The 24148-nt window shown below is 26.4% G+C and overlaps 1 protein-coding gene across 2 annotated transcripts in view; it reads left to right on the top strand.

Annotated features, from left to right (window-relative positions):
* Positions 1 to 24148, top strand: part of LOC113551303 — a 61367-nt gene that overhangs the window by 25762 nt on the left and 11457 nt on the right. Inside the window, exons 13-15 of one of the 2 annotated variants that reach the window (XM_026953472.1) lie at positions 2440 to 2718; positions 3726 to 3861; positions 19545 to 19690. In XM_026953472.1, the coding sequence (XP_026809273.1) occupies positions 2440 to 2718; positions 3726 to 3861; positions 19545 to 19690 (561 nt within the window). Of the gene's footprint in view, positions 1 to 2439; positions 2719 to 3725; positions 3862 to 6808; positions 8211 to 19544; positions 19691 to 24148 lie in introns of those variants that run through there. The other variant, XM_026953473.1, reaches the window with a different exon arrangement.

Here is a 24148-nt window from a genome sequence, read left to right on the forward strand (position 1 = left end):
AAGAAAAACAATTTTAATTCATAAAAACTTGTAATTGTAATAATATTTTACAATCATAATGTAATATATATAACATCAAAAAGTGTGACTATTAAAAAAGTTGCTGTATAATTGTTTACTTTCTAGAAAAAGTTATATCAAGATTAACACATTTAATTCTACATACCACCAGAAAAAGACACAGCATAAATATTTTAGGGATGGAAAAAATACTTTTAAAATTATATTTAAATATAAAATACAAGGAACTAAAAATATTTGATAATTTTTTGAACAGGGTAATATTTACACAAACTTACTTTTTGAAAAATCTATTTTGTTTTTTGGGAATAATTCAAAAATTAATGTCTGTAGAGATTGGACATTTTTAAGAAATGTTAATAAATTCATTTTCAAGACACGAAAAATTTTCTAAATATTTTGATTATTTTGAAATATTACACTTTATTTTTCGATTTTTTATGATTAAAATTTCGGATAAGTGTAAATGTTTAAAAAATACATGGTTTTATATATTATGTGTTAACATCTTACTAAAAATGATCGTAATAACATGTTAATAATTTATAAGCGTCTAAAATCCATTTTTTTTACCAAATTCGTCGAAATCACGAGAAAAATTAAATAATTTTGTAACTAAAAATATGTAAATGAGGATACCGCTTTGTTATACTGTAGAAATCGAGCGGGTTATTGTAATAATTTAATGGATGTATTCAATTTGAATTTAATGTTGTACCAGTGTATATGAAAAATGATACTGAGTAAATATGTAGGCCTGATTTATAGATTTATATAATTTAAAATATCATTGTGTATAGAATAATTTATAATATTCCTAAAAATTATAATAATTCTCAAGGAATAATATTTTTGGATCATAACAAAATAATTCAAATCGTTATTAATTATCATTTGAATATGTAATCTCGTCCAGATTTGAACTTAAAATCTATAAACAATTATTGAGTTTCTATATTTTTTGTTTATTTTTTGAATAAAAAAAAATCATTATAAAATCAATACACTTATAATTCACTTCTCATAGATTTATTTTACTTAAATTTAAAAATAAAGTTAACTTTACACATTTTTTATGAGGATTTAAAGTTTTGGTTATTCAAACATATAAATAACAATTTTTCTTTAGATAAATGTTATTGTTGTTTCTCAAAGTATTAATTGTATTTCTTTTAAACATCCCTCTATCTTCAAACTACAATTTTGTATGCTTAATTACATTTTCAAAATATTTAAATTAATTATATAGATATTCTTATTTTTAATTTATTGTTTAATGTGTTGATAAAAAAATGCTTTGTAAAAACTTTGAATATATGTAATAAAATATCCAACATAAAATGTTCTTATAGTAATTAAAAAAATATTTTTCTATCTATTTAAAATAGATAGAAATAATTTTTTTAAAGTCGTTTGAAATTCAAATTTTTACAAAAATTATAAAGTTTATATTTACAATTACTTCATTACTTATAGTTCTTATAAATACTCAAAAGTCCAAAAAATAGATAACCACAATTTTTATTTTTATTATCATTTGAAGTTCAAATTATGACGACATTATAGATAATTAAATGAAAAATAAGGAAAGGTTTGGTAGTATATTGTAATTTAACAGAATTATTTGTGAGGCTAAATTATTACGTATATTACGAGTATTGTATTTCACAATGATCCTTAATATTTCTAAAAGATCTATATTGACTTTCAGCTATTATCTATTTCTACAGTAAAACAATTCTACTTTGAACTGTACTAACCAAAGTATTCATATCATTCTATAATAATATAATATATAAAATATAAATATATATATTGGTATTAAATACTTATGTACAAAAAAAAAAATTAATTATAAAATAAATGAGATATTTTCAGTAAGCACTATTGCTTTAATAATAACAAAATAAGTTTTAATATTAGTAATTTAAATATTAAAATACATTTTTTTTTTTATAAATAATCGATAGTTTAATATACTAAAAAAAAAAAAACTGAAGTAATTTAAAATAACAATAACAATAATAATTTATCTAGTTTTAATTTTATCAAAACATATATGTATCACATTATATTATATTACAATAAACTGTGTTAAATAGTCTAATTTAACCAGATTTTATGTAAATTTGGAGCAATTAGTGAAGGTTCAGTGTAAACCATTGTTGGTATTAAATATTGAATAACGCTAATGTGACATAGTATTACTAAATAGTCTAATGATTAGATTCTAATTAGTACACAAAATAATAATATTTATACAAATCATTAAAAAAAATAATAACTAATATTATTAGTATAAAAAGTACTTTAACCGACAATATATAAATTAATATGGTTGATTGTGTTCAAAATACAATGTTCGTAGATGATTCATCACGTTGACCGTCACGTAGTAATTTATTATTATAATTTTAGCAATAATAGATGTGCCAACTGTTGGAACGAATCTGCTCGAGCTCAATGGTTTAGACATAGTGATGGTTGGCGGTGTGGATCTTCAACTATGGGTAGTAGTGCATCGAATACTGGTGTTCCGTACAGCTCTTTTGACGGACACCATGCTCATCATCACATTCCACCAACAAGGACTAACAAAAGATCGGCTTGGGAGTCTTTACCGTCACTTCGACACGAAAACAGTCTTTTGGCAGATAATGGATACAAATCTAATAGAAATGATTTATTCGAACAAAGGTAGTTAAATTAATAATTACAATATTTATTTTGACAATTTAAGATATGATATTTTATATAGGTATTTCACAGTATATGCTAAGTGTCAAGTTAAAAAAGTAATGAAAATAATTTATAATAGTATAATATTATTTTCACAAATTGCTAAAAATTAAAAAAGTTTACCTTAATTCTTTAATATTGTTACAATACGATTAAATATTTACGCCTAACTAGAGAAAAAGGAGAAAAAAAATTCAAAGGTTAAGAGCGTAATATTGTCGAATACATTTTTTTTTAGACAAGTAAAAATGCTAAATATTATTTGTTCTCCTCAACTTGATATAATTGTAATAATGTTACGACAATAACGGTTTTAAATTTTAAAAAATGTCTTTGTTAACTACTTAACGAATTGTTCATATTATTATTAAATAATTAGTTAAATTTTTTAAATTATAAATTATATTAAAAATGATTCAAACAATTATACTATTATAGTGTAGTAAAACGAATCAAACAAAACATTCTTAAAATGCAATTTTGGAAATTGTACGTTTATGGCTGATTTGCACTAAATTTAAAATGTATAGTAAATATATAAATGTTCATGTTGCATCCATCTAATTTTTTGATCCTTTTAGTGTAACTATTAAAAATTACATTTATGTTATAAAGCATTTATATATATTTGATATATGATAGTAGCTTATAGCTAATATATCATATAATGAACAAAAATATAAAAATCGTTTATTTGGTACAACTATCAGATTTAGTTCAAACAACATTTTAAATATTTCTGTACCATAATAGTACCTATTGAACCTCTAAAAAAATTTTCTACGACTTTCATCAAAGTTGGCTGATTAATCTTTAAGCCTATAATTTATATACCACAATTATTACACATTGACATTTATATACACAGATGTATAATACTAGTCACTGAAGCTGACAATTAACAGTTAATTTTTGTTTAAAGTAGTGAGTTGTTTTTTATAATATTCATTATGAATTATTTGCAGGATGTTCGAACGACAAGATAGTGCCAGAATGGATTATATGGCTGAAAGAGAGGCAAGACATAGTTTTAGTGGAATTACACAACAGACTTCTGTTGAAAGCACAGATTCTCGTCTGTGTTACCTTACGTCGTCAGAGGTAAGTGCACATTTTTAATCAAAAATAACTAGCTTACAAATATATATATATGTAAACTAGCTATCATCATGTACTTCGTTGTTCATTTGATTTTCCATGAACTTGCTTTGTCTTAAAATTCGTTAAACTTAAACTACACAGGTATTTACCTCCTTTTTAGGATGATCGTTCAATAAAACAAATTTACAATTTTCCTGTGTACATTCTTTAAGGGCATTTTACCACCTATTTAATTTATGTGTGAATCGTTTAAATATTATTTTTATATATTACTTCGTACGTTGAGTTTGTAATTTGCATTACATTTTTTATTTAAAAATACATTATTTGTTTGTTCAATAATTCATTTAAAACCTTGTTTTGTTGGTAAATAGTGCTTATGTAATACACTATTTGATGTTTTATATATTTAATTGTTATATGTCATCTAATTTTTATTAATTATTATATTAATGTTTTCTATAACCAATGGTAACAACTATTTAAATTTAAAAAAAAATATTCTATTTTTTTAAGTCAAAATTAAATTTATATGAGAGCTACTTTATTGTAATAGAGGCTTAAAAAATAAGCTACAAATATTCCGAGTTTCAAGGAATTTATTGATATAACCTCGATTGAAAACAGTCCAGTAGTTTTTGATTTTATTAATTTCGAATATACCAATATCAATTTATATAAGTATTAAATTTTCTAGTATAAAATTGATTAAAAAGAATATTGCTATTAAATAGGTACCTTTATTACAAATTATTTACTTTAAATTTGACATTTAGGTAAGTATCTTTGATATGAAGTATACTAACAGCTACAAAATCATATAGGTGCATATTTATTAATGAAGTATAATAACCATGTACAAAATACGAATAACAACATTGAATTTTTTGAATAGGCATATTTACAGATTATTTGATTTAAGTAAAATTGATTTTATACGGTTATAAAAAATAATTATTAATATTTGGATTACCAAGCTTTAATTTGTCATACCTTAGTTACAAATCACAGTAAAAAAATGAAGTTCGTTATTTTATAATAAAAAAAAGAATGTTTATATGATATTTTTAGCATTCTGGTAGAACGATATTAAAGTAAATTAAACTTTTTAATTGATGAATTAAATTGTATCTTGATACTTTGAGTATTTTCGTAAATCAGTTGACGCAATACTCAGTAACTTTGTTAACTTCTCTCAGTATCCAATTAACAAACTAACGATGTGCAAATAATATACAGAGTCAAATTATACAATGTATATATATATATAGGGTATAAATTAAATTAAGCTCCCAACACTCATTCTCTCTCTCTCTCTCTCACACACACACACACACACATACACATATTTATATAATGTTTATGTACATGATTATGATTATTATCTATAGTTAAGACGCAAGTACTCTTTTTTTGTCATGTACCGATAACTTTACTTATATGTATGGTAGGGAAAAATAAATACATCATTGGAAAGGTATTGTACTGTTGTAGAGTAAATTTGTATAACATTTGTACACATTTTATGATGTTAAAAAAGGTATAAAACTGTTAACAATTAAAATAAATTTAAATTGAACTCATAGCTTTAGGTGTTATAAAATGGATTTACTCTTTTCCTACTTTTATTACACTAAATGCCAATTTGTTATCATATACGTATGATGTAAATCTAATTTAAATAAAACATTATTGCATAGTTAGTAATTAATTAAAAATATTTAATTTATTGTGTAGATTAATAATCAATTTAAGTTTAAATGCAGTAAAGCATGTATCCGCAAATTGAAAATTAATAAAAACAATTTTAAACGGAATTTTTCTTCAAAAGCTTTATTACTAAGAACAAATTTAATTATGGCATAATATTTTTTAATAAAATAATTATTAATATATTTTATACAGTCTCGTGTTATTTTATGGTTAACCATACAATATACATACTTACATGTTTTGATTACGCCAAGCTATTACGTTGTTACCGTCGTTTGTATCTCACGTCAATTATTAATATGTACATTTTTATAGACTTGTCTTAAACAATATGGACAAATATGAAGAAAAACATGAAATACGTATATACATTTAAATTTTATTCATGAAAACAAAAATGGATATTTATATCTCAACCGTATTATTTTGTAACACAGCGATACTATATGCATATTACCATATTATAATAATATATTGTATGCAAAAAGGAGTTATACGGCTTGCTTAATGTTTAACAAATCCCGTTTACCGACGAGGAATGTTTAAGATACACGACGAACTGAACTAAACGAAACAGATACATATGCTGCGGAATATACTTAAAATGTAAATTTTTAAGAGGCGTCTCACGTTCGATAATATTAACACGGCTAATATCTACTATACGTCTACACGTTGTATTTTACGGTTGAAAAATGTTTATACAAAACGGGAACATCAAAGGAGTCGGTTATTATTTCTCGAGGCATTCCTATAATGTAACGTGGAATGATGTAATTAAAAACACACGTTTTCTTTTACTAACTGACAATAACAATAATTATCGAACACACGGACGGGAAAATACTCGAAACCCACTTTTCAATCATTTATACCATTTTAATCATTTTTTTTTTCTCCACCGCTTACTTGATGTGTAGTGTCCGCGATATCCGAGAACCTTTTCGCGTTTCGTTATTATTATATGTATAAACACCACAAACATACACACACTCAAACGCACACACGGTCTTTTTTTTTTTTTTTTGTTCATTTCACTCGGCAAACGCGTGTGCAGATTCAATACACATTTCTCGTCGGGCCATTTCCTTTTGATGTGTGTTACACCAGAGGGCGCCGTCCGGGCGCCGGGACGCTGCGAACGCCGCTGAAATACGCCCTCGTGATACACCCTCGTCCGCTAGTCCGCTAATGGAAGCTGAACGATCGCGTCGCGCTCCCCGCAGTGTATAGTCCGCTCGGTACGGCTGCAACACCGTCGTCACAATCGTACCGTCGTGCGCCGTTCGCCGAAACACTAGTACGGGCCGTGCACCGATCATACCGCGTAGACGGCAACACGATCCGTTATGGTCGTGAATAATTCCGAGCGGACGATGACGACAACAGCGATCCGTCTTTTACGTCATTGATGTCACGGTGTTTCTTTCGGATAGCACGTCGAACGCGTTAACGTTGTCGACGTCGTACGTTAACGTCACATCGGACAACGGAGTCCGTCGCGATCGACATGACGTCTCGTCCCGCCGCAGATCTGTACGACGACAACAACAACATCGTAGCGGCGGTGGTCGTCGTATCGGCACCGTTATAAAGCCTTCGACGTCACCACGTTCAACTGGGCCGCTACCACCGCCGCCGCCACAAGTTACGACAACACACTACGGCTGTACAATAGTGCGACAATAATACAATAGAGTATACGGCGGGGACAGCGATACCGAAGAAGGGCGACGATGGACGATCGGGAAGCGTCGTTGTGGTGTTATTGTTTGCGGTGCGTCCGGCGACGGCGGTCGGCGCGTGTCAAATGCCGAACGGCGGCCGTACTGCCGCGCGTGCACCACCACAACTGCCGCATTGCGGCGGTCGCTGAATAACGGCAATCGCGCTGTCCGCCGATGAAAATGGTCGAAACGAACCGGCCGAAACCGCCGTTGGACGTCGCCGCGGCCGACGCGAACTCTTCGCCGACACAGCAGCAACACGAACACCAGCAGCAGCGACGCGAACATCAGCAGCGACGTGAACGCCAGCAACAAATCGAACACCAGCAACAATACCGGGGGCAGCAGCCGCCGCAGCACCGTTCGCAACAGTCGCGACACACCAAGACGGTGCACTTCGAAACGGACGTGTTGGCCGCCGACTCCTCCGCGTTGGCAGTGGCCGCGGCGACCCACTGCACGGCCAGCGTCACCAGTCTGCCCGACCAGTTCGACAGGCACGTACAACAGTTGTTCACGTTTATCGGCACCGCTCTGAGCGGAGGTCACAGTCGTTATTGCAGCGACGACGACGACGACGACGACTGCAGCGGTGACAACGACGACAGCGATTGCGTTAGTGACGGGTTTTGCGGCGGCTGCGGTGGCGGCAACGACGGCGATGACGACGACGACGGCGACGACGACGATGACGACCGGAGGTCGGTTAGTGACAGCGAGACGGTCAGGAGGAGATCGACGTACCGGCAGCGACCGGCCGCGGCGGTGGCGCCGCACGCCACGTCGTCGTTCTCGCGTGGCGCGCGTACCATTAGTTTCGAATGCGACGTGGACAGGGGCAACACGCCGTTCAGGCACAAGCACTGCAAAACGACGGCCGGCACATGCAACAGAGTTTTTCTCAAAAAGGTAACGTGGCGGATCCTAGCGGTAGTTGCAGTGTCCCCCTGCACCTCCTCCACCCCGGGTGGATGGGGTTATAAGTAATGTTTTTGTATTGACCGTCTTAACGCGATAGGCAGACTACGTTTCTGATGCTAATAAAAAAAAAAAATAAATGAATAAATAAATAACTCAAAACACGCCTATAATGGGTGTCAAAAATGATTTCGCATAAATTTTCCGAACTCGCGCGATAGATATTCCGACAGCGCTTTTGTCAGACGACAAGAATCTTGTGAACCCACGTTTGTCGGAGAAAATTCAATGGTGATTTTTTAACGACTAAAGTTTTCGCTATACACGCTCGTTTAAAAAAAAAAAATAAATAAATAAAAAAGTAATAAAAGTTTGTGGCGCAGAGTCGGTGACGACAACGTCGACGCCGTGTCGTCGCAAATCACGGTGACGGAGCGACGGCGAGACGGAATATGGGAGGCAATTATAATGTGGCATTTTGTCCGGAAATTAAAAACGTTTAATAGAAAAGCCTTTTCTATTCCGCCCCGCCGGATATCTCATGCAGCCGGAACTAAAACAATAGGGACATTTGTAATATTACAACCTTCGCCGTACATATAGCTAAGGCTATTATTACAATAAAAACGTCGAGATTAGAATATTTTTTTTCCCGTTATTCTACTACCTATAACCTCTTATTATTATTATTATTATTACTATTACTTCGCATGTTTTTTACTTTTTCAAATAAATTCGTGGTAATGAAGAATATTTCATTGTTTGACATTGAATGAAATATTTAGTAGATTTTCCATAACAAAACGAAATATGTATATATAAATGTCTGTGAGTCTTAAAATTCTATTTTAATGTTTTTATACGAATGAAGAGAAATTTAAACATATAATATCATATCAGAGTGCTCTAGTTACGATGGATTCAAATTATCATTTACTGTACATTATTGTTAGTGTATCGCAATATCAAAATATGTAGGTAGGTATGTACTTTCAAAATAAATACTTTTGTATCATATTTTCTACTTTTAAATATCATTGCTTTTAATTCTAACATATATAGTACATACGTGTGCATACCTTAAATCGTAATAAATACTATTATCAATTTATAAACTATAATCACACCTAACTATTCACTTTTGAGCGAATACACATAACGCATGTTTAATAGCACATAGACCATAATCAGATCATTGGATTTTATGAACGCATTATATTGTTGTATAGAAAAATCATATATCAATATAATAAGTTACCTTATTTTTGTATGTAGGAAGCATACATATTAACAGTCAAACATCTCATACTACCCATAGAATCTCATTCAAATTTATTATTGTACCATAAATCACTTTAAAACGACAACATCATTAAAATCATATGACATGACTTGGATAATATTCTTACCTTTATGTCTGATAATATGTAAATTAACCCCAATATTAAAATTAAAAACATAAAATGTGTTCTGGTGAATGCAAATTCCGTATGATGTACGCGTGTTAGACATCGAAGACATAGATAATTCAGTAAACTTCAATAAATCTATCGGAATAATATATCAAATGTCATATTTGTTATTAATTAGAGAGTATGCTGTTGCTTGTGAATTAAATAAATCGATTTTAAATGTATGGCCAATATTTGGTTTCTAATCATGAATAGATATTTAATTTACCACATACCATATTGTTATCTTCAATTCATATTTACATAATTTATTTCATTTATTACAAATAATATTACAGTTAATCGTTTATTTTATGGGCTTATAATGAAATAAAAATGTATGTAAACAACGATTGATCTATATTTCAGTATTAAGATCAAATATTTAAATTAACGTTATATGTCCGTTTTTTTATCGTCTAATTGTAACATTATTTAATAAGACTGAAAGGTTCGACGTACAACAAAAAGGTGATTAATTATAAGAAATAAAAATATAGTAATAACTATTATTGCTATATTTTTTTATTTAATATATGAATTTCATATGAAAATAAATGATTTATTTAGTCATCTAAATCAAAATGTGATAATATTTGTATCGTTAATCAATAATTTATATCTTTATAATATGACGTATTAATTATACTAAACGTACGTCAACATTTTATTAGACAGCATACCTATTAATAGATAGCATTACAGATTTTGTACGTCAACGTGGCATATTTGATTGGGCAAATTCATGTTAATCGACTTAATCCACACGAATATATTTTACGTGAAGCCACTCTTAAAAGTGAATTCATTTTGAGCTACCGAATTTCCGTTTATGTCAACATTTTTGTTATAAATATCACGAAATGTATTTTTCTACGCCATGACAGTGATAATTTAAGAGCACTTATTTAAATCAGTCATAAAAAAAAATGTATAAAATATTTATTATAGACAGTGACTAAATTCGTTTTTTATTTAAACGTTCCTATTGAATACATTATTTGTTCGAAATATTATTTTTTGGTTTTTCATTAATGTAGAAGTAGTATGGGTAAGGAGAATAATAACTGTTTACCTTTATTTTTGTTATTTTATCTGAGACTCTGAGCTATACTTATTTCAATTATCTGTTATTGACGCATATTATGTATTTATCTATATCGTCCTAAATGTTCTTCTTAATGTCGATATAGTTTATTGTCTTGAATATAAATAAACAATATTTTCAATTGTGTAATAAGTTGTTTATGTTAATTAATTTTATAACCAACATCACATACAGATGGTGTAAACATATTTCTGCCGTATGAATTATAACAATAATAAACACTCAAATACCTTATTTTAATACCAATCTATATATTAAACCTAATAAGAAGCTGTAGCTGTTTCGTCATAAATAACTAAATATATTAAAAATCTTTGCAAGGTATCATTCAATTTAAAAATCTTACTAAATTATTAATGAGAAAAATAAACTACAGAACAGTGATGTACCTAAAATGCCTATCCAAAACGCCGTGTTACCATACTTTTATTGCATATTATTACGTCTAAATACAAAAATGAATTTTTACCAGGAAAAAACATTGGAAATAAGAAAATGGTTAAAATTATCCCAGTGACAACTAGGCACGTTAATCTATTTTATTTTGATGGATTAGATATATTTTGAGATTCATTTAACAATTTTAAGTGGTTTTAATAAATAAAAATACATGAAAATAAAAATAAAAACTTTTTCTATTTTAATTTTATCTGAATTCTTATATCTTATATATCTCTTATATTAGTGGAATATGTAGGGCCTACATTGTACGTAATTAAAACTTTAAATTTATATTTGTATTTTTATTTATAGCTAAGATAATTGAACAAAAACGATTCAAACAATTTTAAATTTATGAATTTACAAATACACAACAAATTAATTTAAATATCAAAATTATTTCGTTAATGCGAAAAACGGTTTATGGCTGGTTTATATATTAAACATTTTAACGATGTTATACTACTAAGTAATAATACTTATGAAAATATTGCATTTTTGGCTTAAGTTTAAAAACATTAAAAAAGCATTATCGTCTTTATAATACAGAGTAATTATTAAATGTATATGTATACTTAAAAAGCTAATATTGTTATATTGTTTATCTCAATAGTCTATTGTTAATTGTCATAAAATAAAATATTCATGTAAATTTCATAGTGATTGTTTATGTTTTACCAGTCGTACATTAAAAATAATTATTTTGAATTAATATTTATCACGTTTTATCGTATTTTGAATTATTTAAAACTATTATTTTACTGCTAAACATTTATGAGTAATTATAGTTGTTATATAACATGCTCAAAATTAAATTTTATAATTTTATATTAATATCGATAAAAATTAATAAAATGTTAATAAACAGCATCAATTTTTCAACTTTTTACATAATTTTTTAATATGCTTATAGTTCATGAAAGAATAATAAATCTAACCATTACTTAATTATTTAATCATTTATTATACTTATTAAATTAATTGTATTGTTATTTTCTTTTCAGTTTAATGCACCTCCAACATTATTGTTTAATCGGTTAAATAATTTTAATTTTTTTTCCAAAATTGAACTACCCTTACTTAAAAAACATTATGTAGATAAATAAAAATAATTTAAAAAAAAAATATTCAACGGCAACCCCATAGTCTAAGTATATTGAACTGAAACAACAATAAAAATAAATAAAATAACAATAAAACAAAAATATTTATTGTATTTTTCTTTATCAATGTTTAGATTTCCATACTAAAATTTTATATTTTCATCATTATGATAGTTTATTTTCAATATATAACCTGTTTGAATAATAGAATAATAAACAATTAATATTAGTGGTAAGTTATAATACTTCGTTATTAGAAGTATTTAGCAGAGAGTGGAAAATTTTGTTATTTTCACGAATAAAAATATTTTAAATATATATATTATATGTATATATTTTATTTTAATGTAAAATAATGATTTTTATACACAAATTTATATACTAATTCATAGTGTGCTACAAAAGTTTCATAGATTTTTACTAGCGCAATATTATTATAAATTTTAAACTGTAATTTATCTGAATAATCGTTTTAACAAAAAAATAAAAACTCAAAACCACTATTTTTGAAACGGTCAAGTACTATTAAATCGTAAAAACATTCTGCATTATCTTTCAATTATGAAATAATCATAAATATTTGATATTTTAATCACTTACTATTTATTTTAGTATCAATATTATTGCTCACGGTCAAATCAAAGAGTACTGAATTCTGTCTAGATTATTTTTTTTGCTTTTGAATTATGCAATTTTGGATTTTACGGCTTTGCATTTCTAATTCGACTCAACCAAACACAATAACTATAACGTCGTCTTGTTATTCGGTCTGTCTGTGCGTTTGTCGACTGACGTCTGTGATGATTAAACAGTTATTAAACGCATATAATGAATGTATATTTTAGTGTCAGTTCGTATGGAAGCTATAATGTAGTCGCGATGGATGTGTTGGATAAGAAGCAGTGAACTAGTTAGTAGGTTATATGAGGGACAGTGTGATTTTAGATAATAACCGTATATATCAGGAATGGCAACTGGTAGCTCGCGGGCCGTATACGTATTATTTTTATTGGCTGGCACGTGTTTTATTTTCAAATTTGAAACTCAAAAGTTTAAAAATAAAAACTATTTCATAAAATAATAGAAAATCATGTAGACTGTAGATATTAATTCGTATCTTCCATTGAACTGCAACTAAATTATTAAATTTCTAAATATATGCCTATAGCTAATACGTGGTAATAAGTTTTTATTTAATTATGTCAGTCAGTTTTGTTATTTATGTCGTAGTTTTATACGTGATTTTTACTACTCAAAATTTGTCCATGAAAATATTTTTTCGCTTTATATGATTTGACCTTATAGATTTTAGAGTTTTAAAATCTTTCTTAACTTTGAGTTCCCCATCCCTACCTCCTGGTATACCTATATTTAGGCATTTGCATACATATACAAACCAATATAAACGTACACACACTGTGGCTGTGGTGAATTTACGTCAGAAGTCCCTAGACGTGAACGAATATTGATGCGAAGGTTGAATGTGTGTCATCGCGGCGCGTGATGATTCGGTGAATATTTAACGACTCCCGACCCGGAGGCTCCGATGAATCCCGTGAGGCTGTGAGACCACCCCCACTGAAAATACACAAACAGACACACATACATAAAATGTTGTACATCACCTCGAGGGTTATACGACAGCTGTGTCGATACATTTTCCAGTTGTCGGCAACGACAGTATTAATATTTAGACTTAGACGGAGCGAATAAGAGACAGTATACGGATGTTAAACGAACGAAACATAAATGTCCAAATAAATATATTTATATATATTATATAGGTGTTTTACTTTTATATAATACAGGATTTGTGTGTTTGATGCATAATATATATTATACAAAATATATTTTGTTTTATTTGTGTACACTCGTTGTATACGGAAAGGTCGGAGATAGAGATAGTTATTTTGTTCAGCCGTCAATCACGAATATTTACTTGCTTTTCTAGAATACAGATAGGTTTATACATGGTATGAATATATACTGTATGTCCAAAGAACTAGAGAGAACTAGGTGTCTTATACATATTTATAAATTCGGTTTATGGAACACGAAACAAGAACTCTTATATTGTTTTTATGTATGTAGATGATATTGTAGTGCTCTAAAGTCTAAACCACAACACAATCAGAATTTATTAATCTAAATTTAGCTATTATTCTAGAAATTATTTATTTATTATTATTTTATTTCAATTTACCAAGTATTATTACTTACATAATTAAGTAAATGTATTTTTTACTATTGATATTTCAAACAAACAAAATTCTAAGTTAATTTTTTTTTAAATATTACATTTATTCTATGTATTTTGCTTCTTGCTCGTATGTCAAACAACACGTTCGATTAGTTATCGTTTGAGAAATTTTAGGTTTAGAAACAAGTTGATGTATTAAGATAATTTAGAAAAATCAAGAAATTCATCACTTAAAAAATATATTAAGATTAGGGGTTCTAATTTAAAATGTAATATGTTAATACGCATTCATAGGATACATGATTTAGGGTAACTCATGTTCCAGATTATGATTTCATGTTCCGCTAACGCACTTAAAAACATATTTTAAGTATTGAGTTATAAAGCGTTCCATGTTTCAGTGGACACACAATATTTAGGTGTCGGAAAACGCTATTCGAATTACATTATTATATATAGTATATTATGACGATTCATGTCACGACCCACGTCCTGTAGCTACAATATTTGTGCAAACAAAACTTCAAAACAATAACAGGATACTGTCTCGCCAACGACGCAATATTATGTAAAAAGCTCACCGTTAGGTAATACCGGTGCAATGTTCACAGTTTGTATTTTAATTTATATAAAAATATATAAAAAAAATAACGACAAACGATACATAATATACAAATATAATATTAATATGTACACACTACACATACATGTATCCGAATAGTTCTAAGTATAGAACACGGAGAGGGTACATAATATATATTTTGTATAATACCCTGGCAGAATCGTAGAAACGATAATCCTCGAAAACACCCCTTTCCCACAGCGTTCTATCATGTAACCGATACATACATGTATGCAGTGTACATTGTAGGTATAAACTAATATATGTTTAGACACCGTGACGTATGTACATAGTTATTAGTTATTACAACTAGTGTGGTGAGAGTCTATAGGTATTTAATGTGAGTATACAAACGGCGCCCCCCGGATGGGAGTGCTGTATACTAAAATGTACGTTTAATTTCTAGTATAATTTCGTAATAAATAACACTTTATAAAACACGAATTTCTATAGCTTTGAGAGAAAGAATAATTACTCGAATAAAATAGGTACCTATTATTTAAATAATTTATTTTTCATTTTATAGATAAATATAATATACATTTATGTTTTATAAATTTATTCGTTGACTTATTTACACCCCTCAGGGTAAAAGAACAAAATTTAACAGTTTAAAATTATACAAGTTCAACTAAATTAGCTACGTAATTTCAGAATGCTAATATTAAATGAACATTACATGGTACAATACAATGCATCACTTAATATAATTTAAATTAATTATTATAATTTATAACTAATGCACTGTAAATAATAATAATAATGCCAAAAATCGAAATTCTTAACTTTGTTGCTGGATTAATACAATTTACAGGATTATTTCACATAATATAATTAAGAGAGTCTGATGAAAGGAAAATAAACTAGAATTTAAAGAAGTGACTTTCCGCATAATATTTGTTTCTAATAAATCTATTAAGAAGTTATCAGTTGATAAAATTATATATAAATTTTATATCAACCATTGTACATCTATTTGCTGGTGACTCAACTTCATGTCAACATCCATTTCACTATAAAAAAAAACAATTTTGTGTTCCTATTTTATGAATTATCAAACAAAATCATCTTTTTGGGATTTTTTTCAAATTTTTTATTAATCCTACCTGATTAAGAATTTCAAACTTCAATAATAAACAGACTAGTGCAAAGTATAACACTGTTAAATAGTTAATATTTGAGAATTCCGAAAACTACGTTAAATAAAACTTAAGGTTCTTTAAGTGTCTTAGTATAAAATATAAATCCAGTTTATATGCAATTTAAAAGATAGGACCTTGGATAGAATGATAACTAAATCTTTTATTTCGTAAAAACGACATAATGACTGGCCATTAATAGTGATATAGTTTAGTCAAAGTTTATTGCATATATTTCAAGATATTCTGTTTTAGCATATTTGTACTACACAACGCCACTATTCAAAATTATAAATATCATTTTGAATTCATAAACAGTCGTCTAGGGTATTTACTGAAGCAGTTAAAATAATCAAAATGTACGAATGTACTGAATTTAAACATACCTATTAATTTATTTGAAGAAATTACGTAATAACATTAAATAATGTTGATGGGCATTGACAATTTTAACCCAACGATGATCATTGATCGTTAAATAACACATAAATTAGTATAGTATATAATTAGATTAGTATCAGTCGATTTCAACTTGTAAAAGCCACGTTGTTCGTTAATAATATATTCAAATAAACTCTGTTTTAAATATATAATACTAGTTCTAATACATTTTCAAACAATTTTGGAAATATTAAATCAAAATATAAGAAAAATATCGTATTTGTTTTGTATTATTTGAAAAATAAATTAAGTACCTCTATTGCTCCATTTTCAACAAACATACAATAGATTATTATAATAGCGTACACATTATGTCATAGTCTTAATACAAATATATACATATATTATATATATATATATATTAACGAATGTTGTATGATGCTCTTCCAGAACATCATAACTTAATTCTTTTAAGATTTTTGATAAAAAAATGTTTTTTAAAAGGCTGTTACATATTAAAAATAAACATTATTAAACAGAAATTAAAACAAAAACTTAAGAGTTCTTAGAAACTTAGATGTTAAAAATTTAAACTCCTTACGTTTATAAAAAAAATTGTGACAGGATTTTTAAAATTCCTTAATATGCAATTGTAAAAAGGAAAAAATACTGGGTACTGAAGAGAGTGATAAACGTTCATATTTTTTGACTAAGAGAAAAAATGTTATCACCATAAATTGAAGAAACTTGAAAATTTCATGTGACTATAAACAGCTCAATAAAAGTAAACATCATTTTAAAAGTATTTCGTGTCTAGAAAATGCTAATACAAATATTTGGAAAAATATCAAGTCTGAATTACATCAAAAAACAAAATCGATTTTGTGTAATGTTAATATTCACAAATATTTAGGCTTATAATTATTTTATTTTTTTTACCTCAATGAATTAGAATAGAACTGAAAATATTTAATTTTTCATCCTCGAAATATAAATTTGCCTAAAAACCATTCTCAATGTTGAACATTGGCATATACAAAAAAAATACTCATCATTATTAAACTAAAAACGGTCTTTTCTATCTAAAAGGTTATAATTTTTCCTCATATAATTTAATTAGCCATTATTTCTGATAAAAAAAAAAATATATCATCTACTTTAATCAAATATTTTTTATTTTAAATTTAGAAGTTACGATTAAATATGGAACCGTTTAATTTTAATTTGTAATTGTTTAGATTATACCTATTATACGTAAAAATTAAAATGAATTCTTAATCTAGCTAAAAAATCACTAAAAAAAAAAAAATCATAGAAAAAAATAAGACTACAATGAATTTTCAAAAATATAAGTCATAGGTAGTATCAGTTTATTGCAGTAGTTCCTTTTTAGTTAAAAAATTAAATTTTAAATTTTCTTTTTATTAACATTTTCATAAGAAATTAATAGAAAAAAAACACTAAGAACTTTCATAATTGTTCCTAAATATAGTAAAATATTATTTCTAACGTTTAATATTATTAGAATTTATTATTATACATTACATTATTAATTTATTGAAATAGAGTAAGAGACCAGTTTTGATTAATTTTAATTTCAATGTTCAAATAAGTGATAGAAAAATGATAATGTGTTCTTACAATGATATATATATTTTTCTGTCTTAAATTTTTGGAATAGAAAGAGTGCTTAAAGAGTTTCACATAGTAGTTTATAGACAGGAAATAAAGTGTAGATGGGACTTTAATAGATTATTTTTCGATTTATCTTAGTAATTTTTCTAAGTGTATGAACAAATACTGAACAATTTTGAAGAAATATTAGCAGAAATGGTTTTAACTGAGCTATTTCTTAGAACCTTTTTTTGAATACAGTGATTTACCATTTCTTTTGAATTTGATATAACAACACGCTATTGAATTAATAAATGAAACAAGATTAGTTTCCAACTTCTATTGTCTGTAGACTGTATCTTATCCGACTTCTTAATTTTATGTCTAACCATGAATAAGTTTAGGGTGAAATAAATATATCAAAAGTTGCATTTATTTATTATTCGAACTCGAGTTAACATAGTACTCATTAAATTGGGCGAGTTATGATTCCGATTAAATTAGAATTTTCAGTTTTTCTTAAAAACTAACGGATGTTATATCAAAAGACTGTGAAATATTTTATTTTACAGTTTAAAATTTATAATTTTAATATAAATAAGTTTTAGTTTTATTATAAGATATTCCAATGTTAAAAAATTGTAAGTTATTTATTTTGTTTCCTTAATTATAATAAATCTTAAAATGAAACTTTAGTATTTATACAATTATACTAGTGCCTATAATGTCATTACTAATGACTCATTAGCTATTCAACTAATTATATATATATATATACATATTTTATATAATTTTTTAAACTATATTATTAATTGTAAATATCTAAGACATAGAAATGCCTTTTATCAAATTTGTAAAAATGTGTGATACTCAATTTAACTCAAACATAATTATTTAATATAGTTAAGTAATAGATAGAGTTACTTTTAAAATGCAAATATCAATTTAAATTTGAGTAGGTAAGCAGTATAGTTAATGGTATTTGACTTTCATATTAATAAATTAAACATTTAATTTAATGTTACCACTATTTAACATATAATTGTATCTATTTTATGTATAATACATACATATGATACGTAAAATACGATTAAATAATTTATCGTAATATCTATAAATTGTTTGCTTTTTAAAATATTTTTTTGATTCTTGAAGTTATTCTAAATAAATTAGCTAAACCAATCCATATTTTTCAATTAAAGTGAAAAATACAACTTTTGTACCTACCCATTAATCATTTTAGTTTATTTTAATTGCTTTTTACAGATATCAGACGATGATCGTATGTCTTTGACAACCGCTATCAGCGACGAAGACGACGCAGAGAGCACTCAAAATTCACCATACCGGGGTAAACAAACAGGGACTGCAGCTGCCTCGTTTAATTGCACAGGAGCTGTCAGAAAAGCAGGGTAAGTAAATATATGTTAAAAAAATGTCGTTTCTTTAGATATTTTTTGAGATTAAAATCACATCTTAGTAAACATAAACCAGATGCTTATCTAGCCTCGCTGGTTAGTTCCATCATTATATATATAAATAATAATGTATGATGATGAAATAGATACATTATAAAAACAGAACTTATTATTTGTCGTATAGTTATTACAATACTTTAGGTTTATTAGTATGTAATATTAATATTATATTTATAGTTACATAATACGGATATAACTGCAGATATTCTATGTTGTACAACGATTAAAAGTTTAATAAATAATACCTAGGTATTAATAGGCTGTAAGCGTGGTATGCTTAATCATCATTATATCTATATTTCAAATTTAAATCCTTGAAAATATTTAGTTTTCAATCAAATTTTTATTTTTATGATTAATTTTTGATTACACAAATTGTTTGGTAAGAACTAAGAATGCATCAATAGAATTACATAATGTTTCTATATGACACCATGTTTTTCTTGTTATAGTACTTAACAGTTTTAAAGAGACCAGATCTTGTGAGCTTTTTATTATTTCTTTTACATTTAGGAAAAAATTAATGAGAAATTTCATAATTTCATATACAGTCGTACACCAAGTTAATACCTGATTATCCTTTAATAACTCAAATTTTGTTATTTTGTAAATCTAAAATATTTATTAAATTTAAAAAATATTTGAAGACTATATGTCTCATTATATAGATTTTATATACTATTTAAGGAGTGTTCTATGACGATTTAAACTACTCGTTTTATATGTGAATCTATAAAATTATCAAGCCATTTAATAACAAATTGCAGTAAACAAGGTTGATTCTCATTAAAAAAAAAATAGGTTGGCATCACAATAAGACATTTATTAAATGGTATAAAAATCGAAGTACTTATTTTAAATTATGTTCCTTGAATATACTTTAAAAAATTTAAGAATTAAAATTTAAATAAATAAATTATTAAAAGAAAAATAAGGTGAGCATGGTACTCGAAGAATCACAATATATAATATATATAATAAATGTTCAATATTTAATATTAAATGCAAATAATGCAATAATTATATATATATATAAAATAAAAATGTCTATGTACAAAATAAGTAATAATAATGTTTTTATATTATGAGATAATAGATTAAACTATTTAGTTAACTATTTTCTTAATAGTTATGCGATTTTTATTATTCTAAATTATTAATATACTTATCCATCAGTTTATATCCAATTAAAATTTAAATTATTCGAAAGTCAACATGGGTGTCCAAAGACCAATCATAAATTAACACATTTGATAAAATACTTTTAGTACTAACCATAACTATTTACTTCATGCATAATCATTGTATGATATTGCTTAATAATAATGAGTTTTAATTTTTTAATAAACTTTAAAATGTATATGAATAAATATTCGGAAAAAATTTTGAATTATGATTAGGTATAAAATAAATTATATGTAAGCCCTAAGGAGTTATTTTCGTCAGTATTTTAGTTTTATATTATCCAAGTTGAAAGTAGGTACTACTACTATAACTCAAAAATTATTTTCACGAGTTTTTCTGTCACATTTAAAATTTTAAATAAATTATACCTATAAACAGTAGGAGTAATTAAACACATTTTATTAATACTAATACATTAAACAATGGTGTTTCGGACGAATAATTAAATAACGACTAATGCCGGAAGAATGCATACATGCCCACTGCTCATTAAATCATGTGATGCTAAACGAAGTTTCATTAAATATTAAAATCAATAACTAACAAACTCGAATACTCAATTGAATAAAGAATGATCATTTTATTTTAATGTTACTTTTACGGTTATAACAAATAAATTATTGTAATCATCATGAACATTACATTTTATATTGATTTTTGTTATTGGTTAACAAAAGCCTTTACCGAATTTTATTCAGATTATCTAAATGTATCTGCTATGCACCTTGAGGTCATTATAAGCAATTATAATACCATATAGATATTTTATAACCTAACCTATGAAAAATAATAAATTTATATAACTAATTTTTAGTATACAATTATTTATATTTCAAAGAAAAATAATTATATTTCTGTTTAAAATGTATTAAGCAATAATTAAATACGCAAACACATTATTTAAATAGACTATTTTGAATTAATAATGATGTACATTGCATAATATAATATAGGTAGGTAGATAAATTAACATATTTCAATATTTGTTCATTTAAATTTTAAATTTTAGATTCTCTATACTACTATAGAGTCTATAGTAATGTACTATAAAGAATTATTTTAAATATTATTTATTTGAAACACACATGTAACTCACGCAAAATATTAAAATGTTCATAAATTTGTCTAAATATAATAATAACTATAAATTTATATTTTAGTTTAATATTTTACAATAGTATATATTTAATTATTTATTCACTAATAAATTTTAATTATTAGTAAATTCAAAAACTATTCTATATAGTTTATGCTAGCAAAATTTAAAAAATGTTAAGAATGTACAGTACAAAATTAAAATTAAATTTTATTTCCTTCAGCACCTTAAATAATATGAATTAAAATTAACTTTAAAATTATAATATTATATAAAATATTCTTGAATATCTATATTTTATACTGCACATATTTTTACAGTACGTCTACAAAAAATTTTTGTAAATAAAAATAATAATAATTAAATGAGTTAAATTATTATTTAATTATACAGTATAATATAAAAATTCAAATTATTTTTATAAAAAAAACTCGCCTTTGCTTTTCAGAGTAAAAAAAATGTATAATAATTAGTAAGATTTTTTTTAATATTACTTTTGGATACATTCAATTCTACAATACACGTAGATTTTTAATTAGTAAAACAATAAAGGTAATCATAATTAATATCATTACTCCTTCTTTCAAAACTGAATGTATACAGTATTTTTTTCGGAATACATTATACTATGTCATTGAGCTTACGGTTGCTTAAAGTTATTGTACGACAAATCATAAATTTAAGTTCCTTATGTGTAATAAGAAAAAATGGTTTCACCAAATACAGTATAAGGTTATACTGGTTATAGTTTTGAACTCAATTAATTTGCTTTTACACGATTACATTTTTACTTCACAAAAATAAAAAAAAGACATACCGTCTGGAAAACTTTTGGGGACTAACCTAACCTGTATGGGTAGGAGAGGAATAACTCCTGAAATGGAACGGGGTCATAGCAATAAAACAGTTTCTTCTTAGTGCCGTCGTTCATAAATAACGGATAAGACGCCAGTTTCGGCGCGAATAGACGCTTTTAAGTATTAGGTACATTTTCTCCTTTTTTTTTTTTCATTTGGAATACTACCAAATATACAATTTCAAGTTTCCACAGTTATATTGATTACATGAGCCCAAATGTTTGGTTAATGACTTAAATCTTTAGAACTAACATTCTTATTTAGAACAAAAGTCAAAGATTAATGTTAATTTATAATAAGTATATAATATTGCTTTTATAGAAAAAAAAAATGTTTACTGAATGGAAAAATCTATTGACTGAATAAAATAAAATGAATTAGAACTTTATTTCAGATCGTATTTCTATCAACAAGATAAATAAATAAATGGTATAAAAATAATTTTGCTTCGTAAAAGCATTTTAAAATAGTTAAAAATGAATTTTAAAATAACTCGGAGAATTATTTAAAAAGTCTCACAAATTCAATTTTAACATTTTATAATGAGCTTTTTGATGAAATTTAATATTCACTTTTTATTGAACTTTAAAAATATTGACAGATCTTATAAAATGTAAAAACATAATTACACGCTTAACAGATTTTAATACTCTAACTCCATAAAAATATACTTATTTATGGTTTATCTAAAATTACCTTAATATAATATAATTTTAATAAATTTATTTAAACCATTTTTTTTCTTATCTAATCTTATGATAATATGAAATAAGTATTTCCTATTTAGTATAAATTTACTTAAAAATATTTTATTATAGTTATTATGTATTATTTTTTTATTAATTTATTCTATATTGTAGTCTCATAAAATTATTTAAATTTTGAAATTATAATAAAACAGGCATCTTATAATATTAATTTATGTGTCATTTATTTACATTGTCTTTTTTTTAAAGATTTAGTTGCTGCTATTTGTTCTTGACGTTTTTCTTTTTCTGTCATACATCATAATATACAATCATGTTTTTGTTATATAATATACCTAATATATACTTAATACGTATCATCATTATTTTACGTAATTTTTAAATTTATACTCAGATTTGCTATGTTGTATGTTTTGTAAGACGGCTATGACAAATGAAGGTTCAATGTCACCTTGAGATTTTGGAAATATTAGTATCAACCGTTGTTTGATTTCAACTTCATCATAACTCTCATTTATTTTGTCTCAACATTTCAGTAACAATTTAT

Source organism: Rhopalosiphum maidis, chromosome 2 (assembly GCF_003676215.2).
Source record: "Rhopalosiphum maidis isolate BTI-1 chromosome 2, ASM367621v3, whole genome shotgun sequence".
Taxonomy (NCBI): Eukaryota; Metazoa; Arthropoda; class Insecta; order Hemiptera; family Aphididae; genus Rhopalosiphum; species Rhopalosiphum maidis.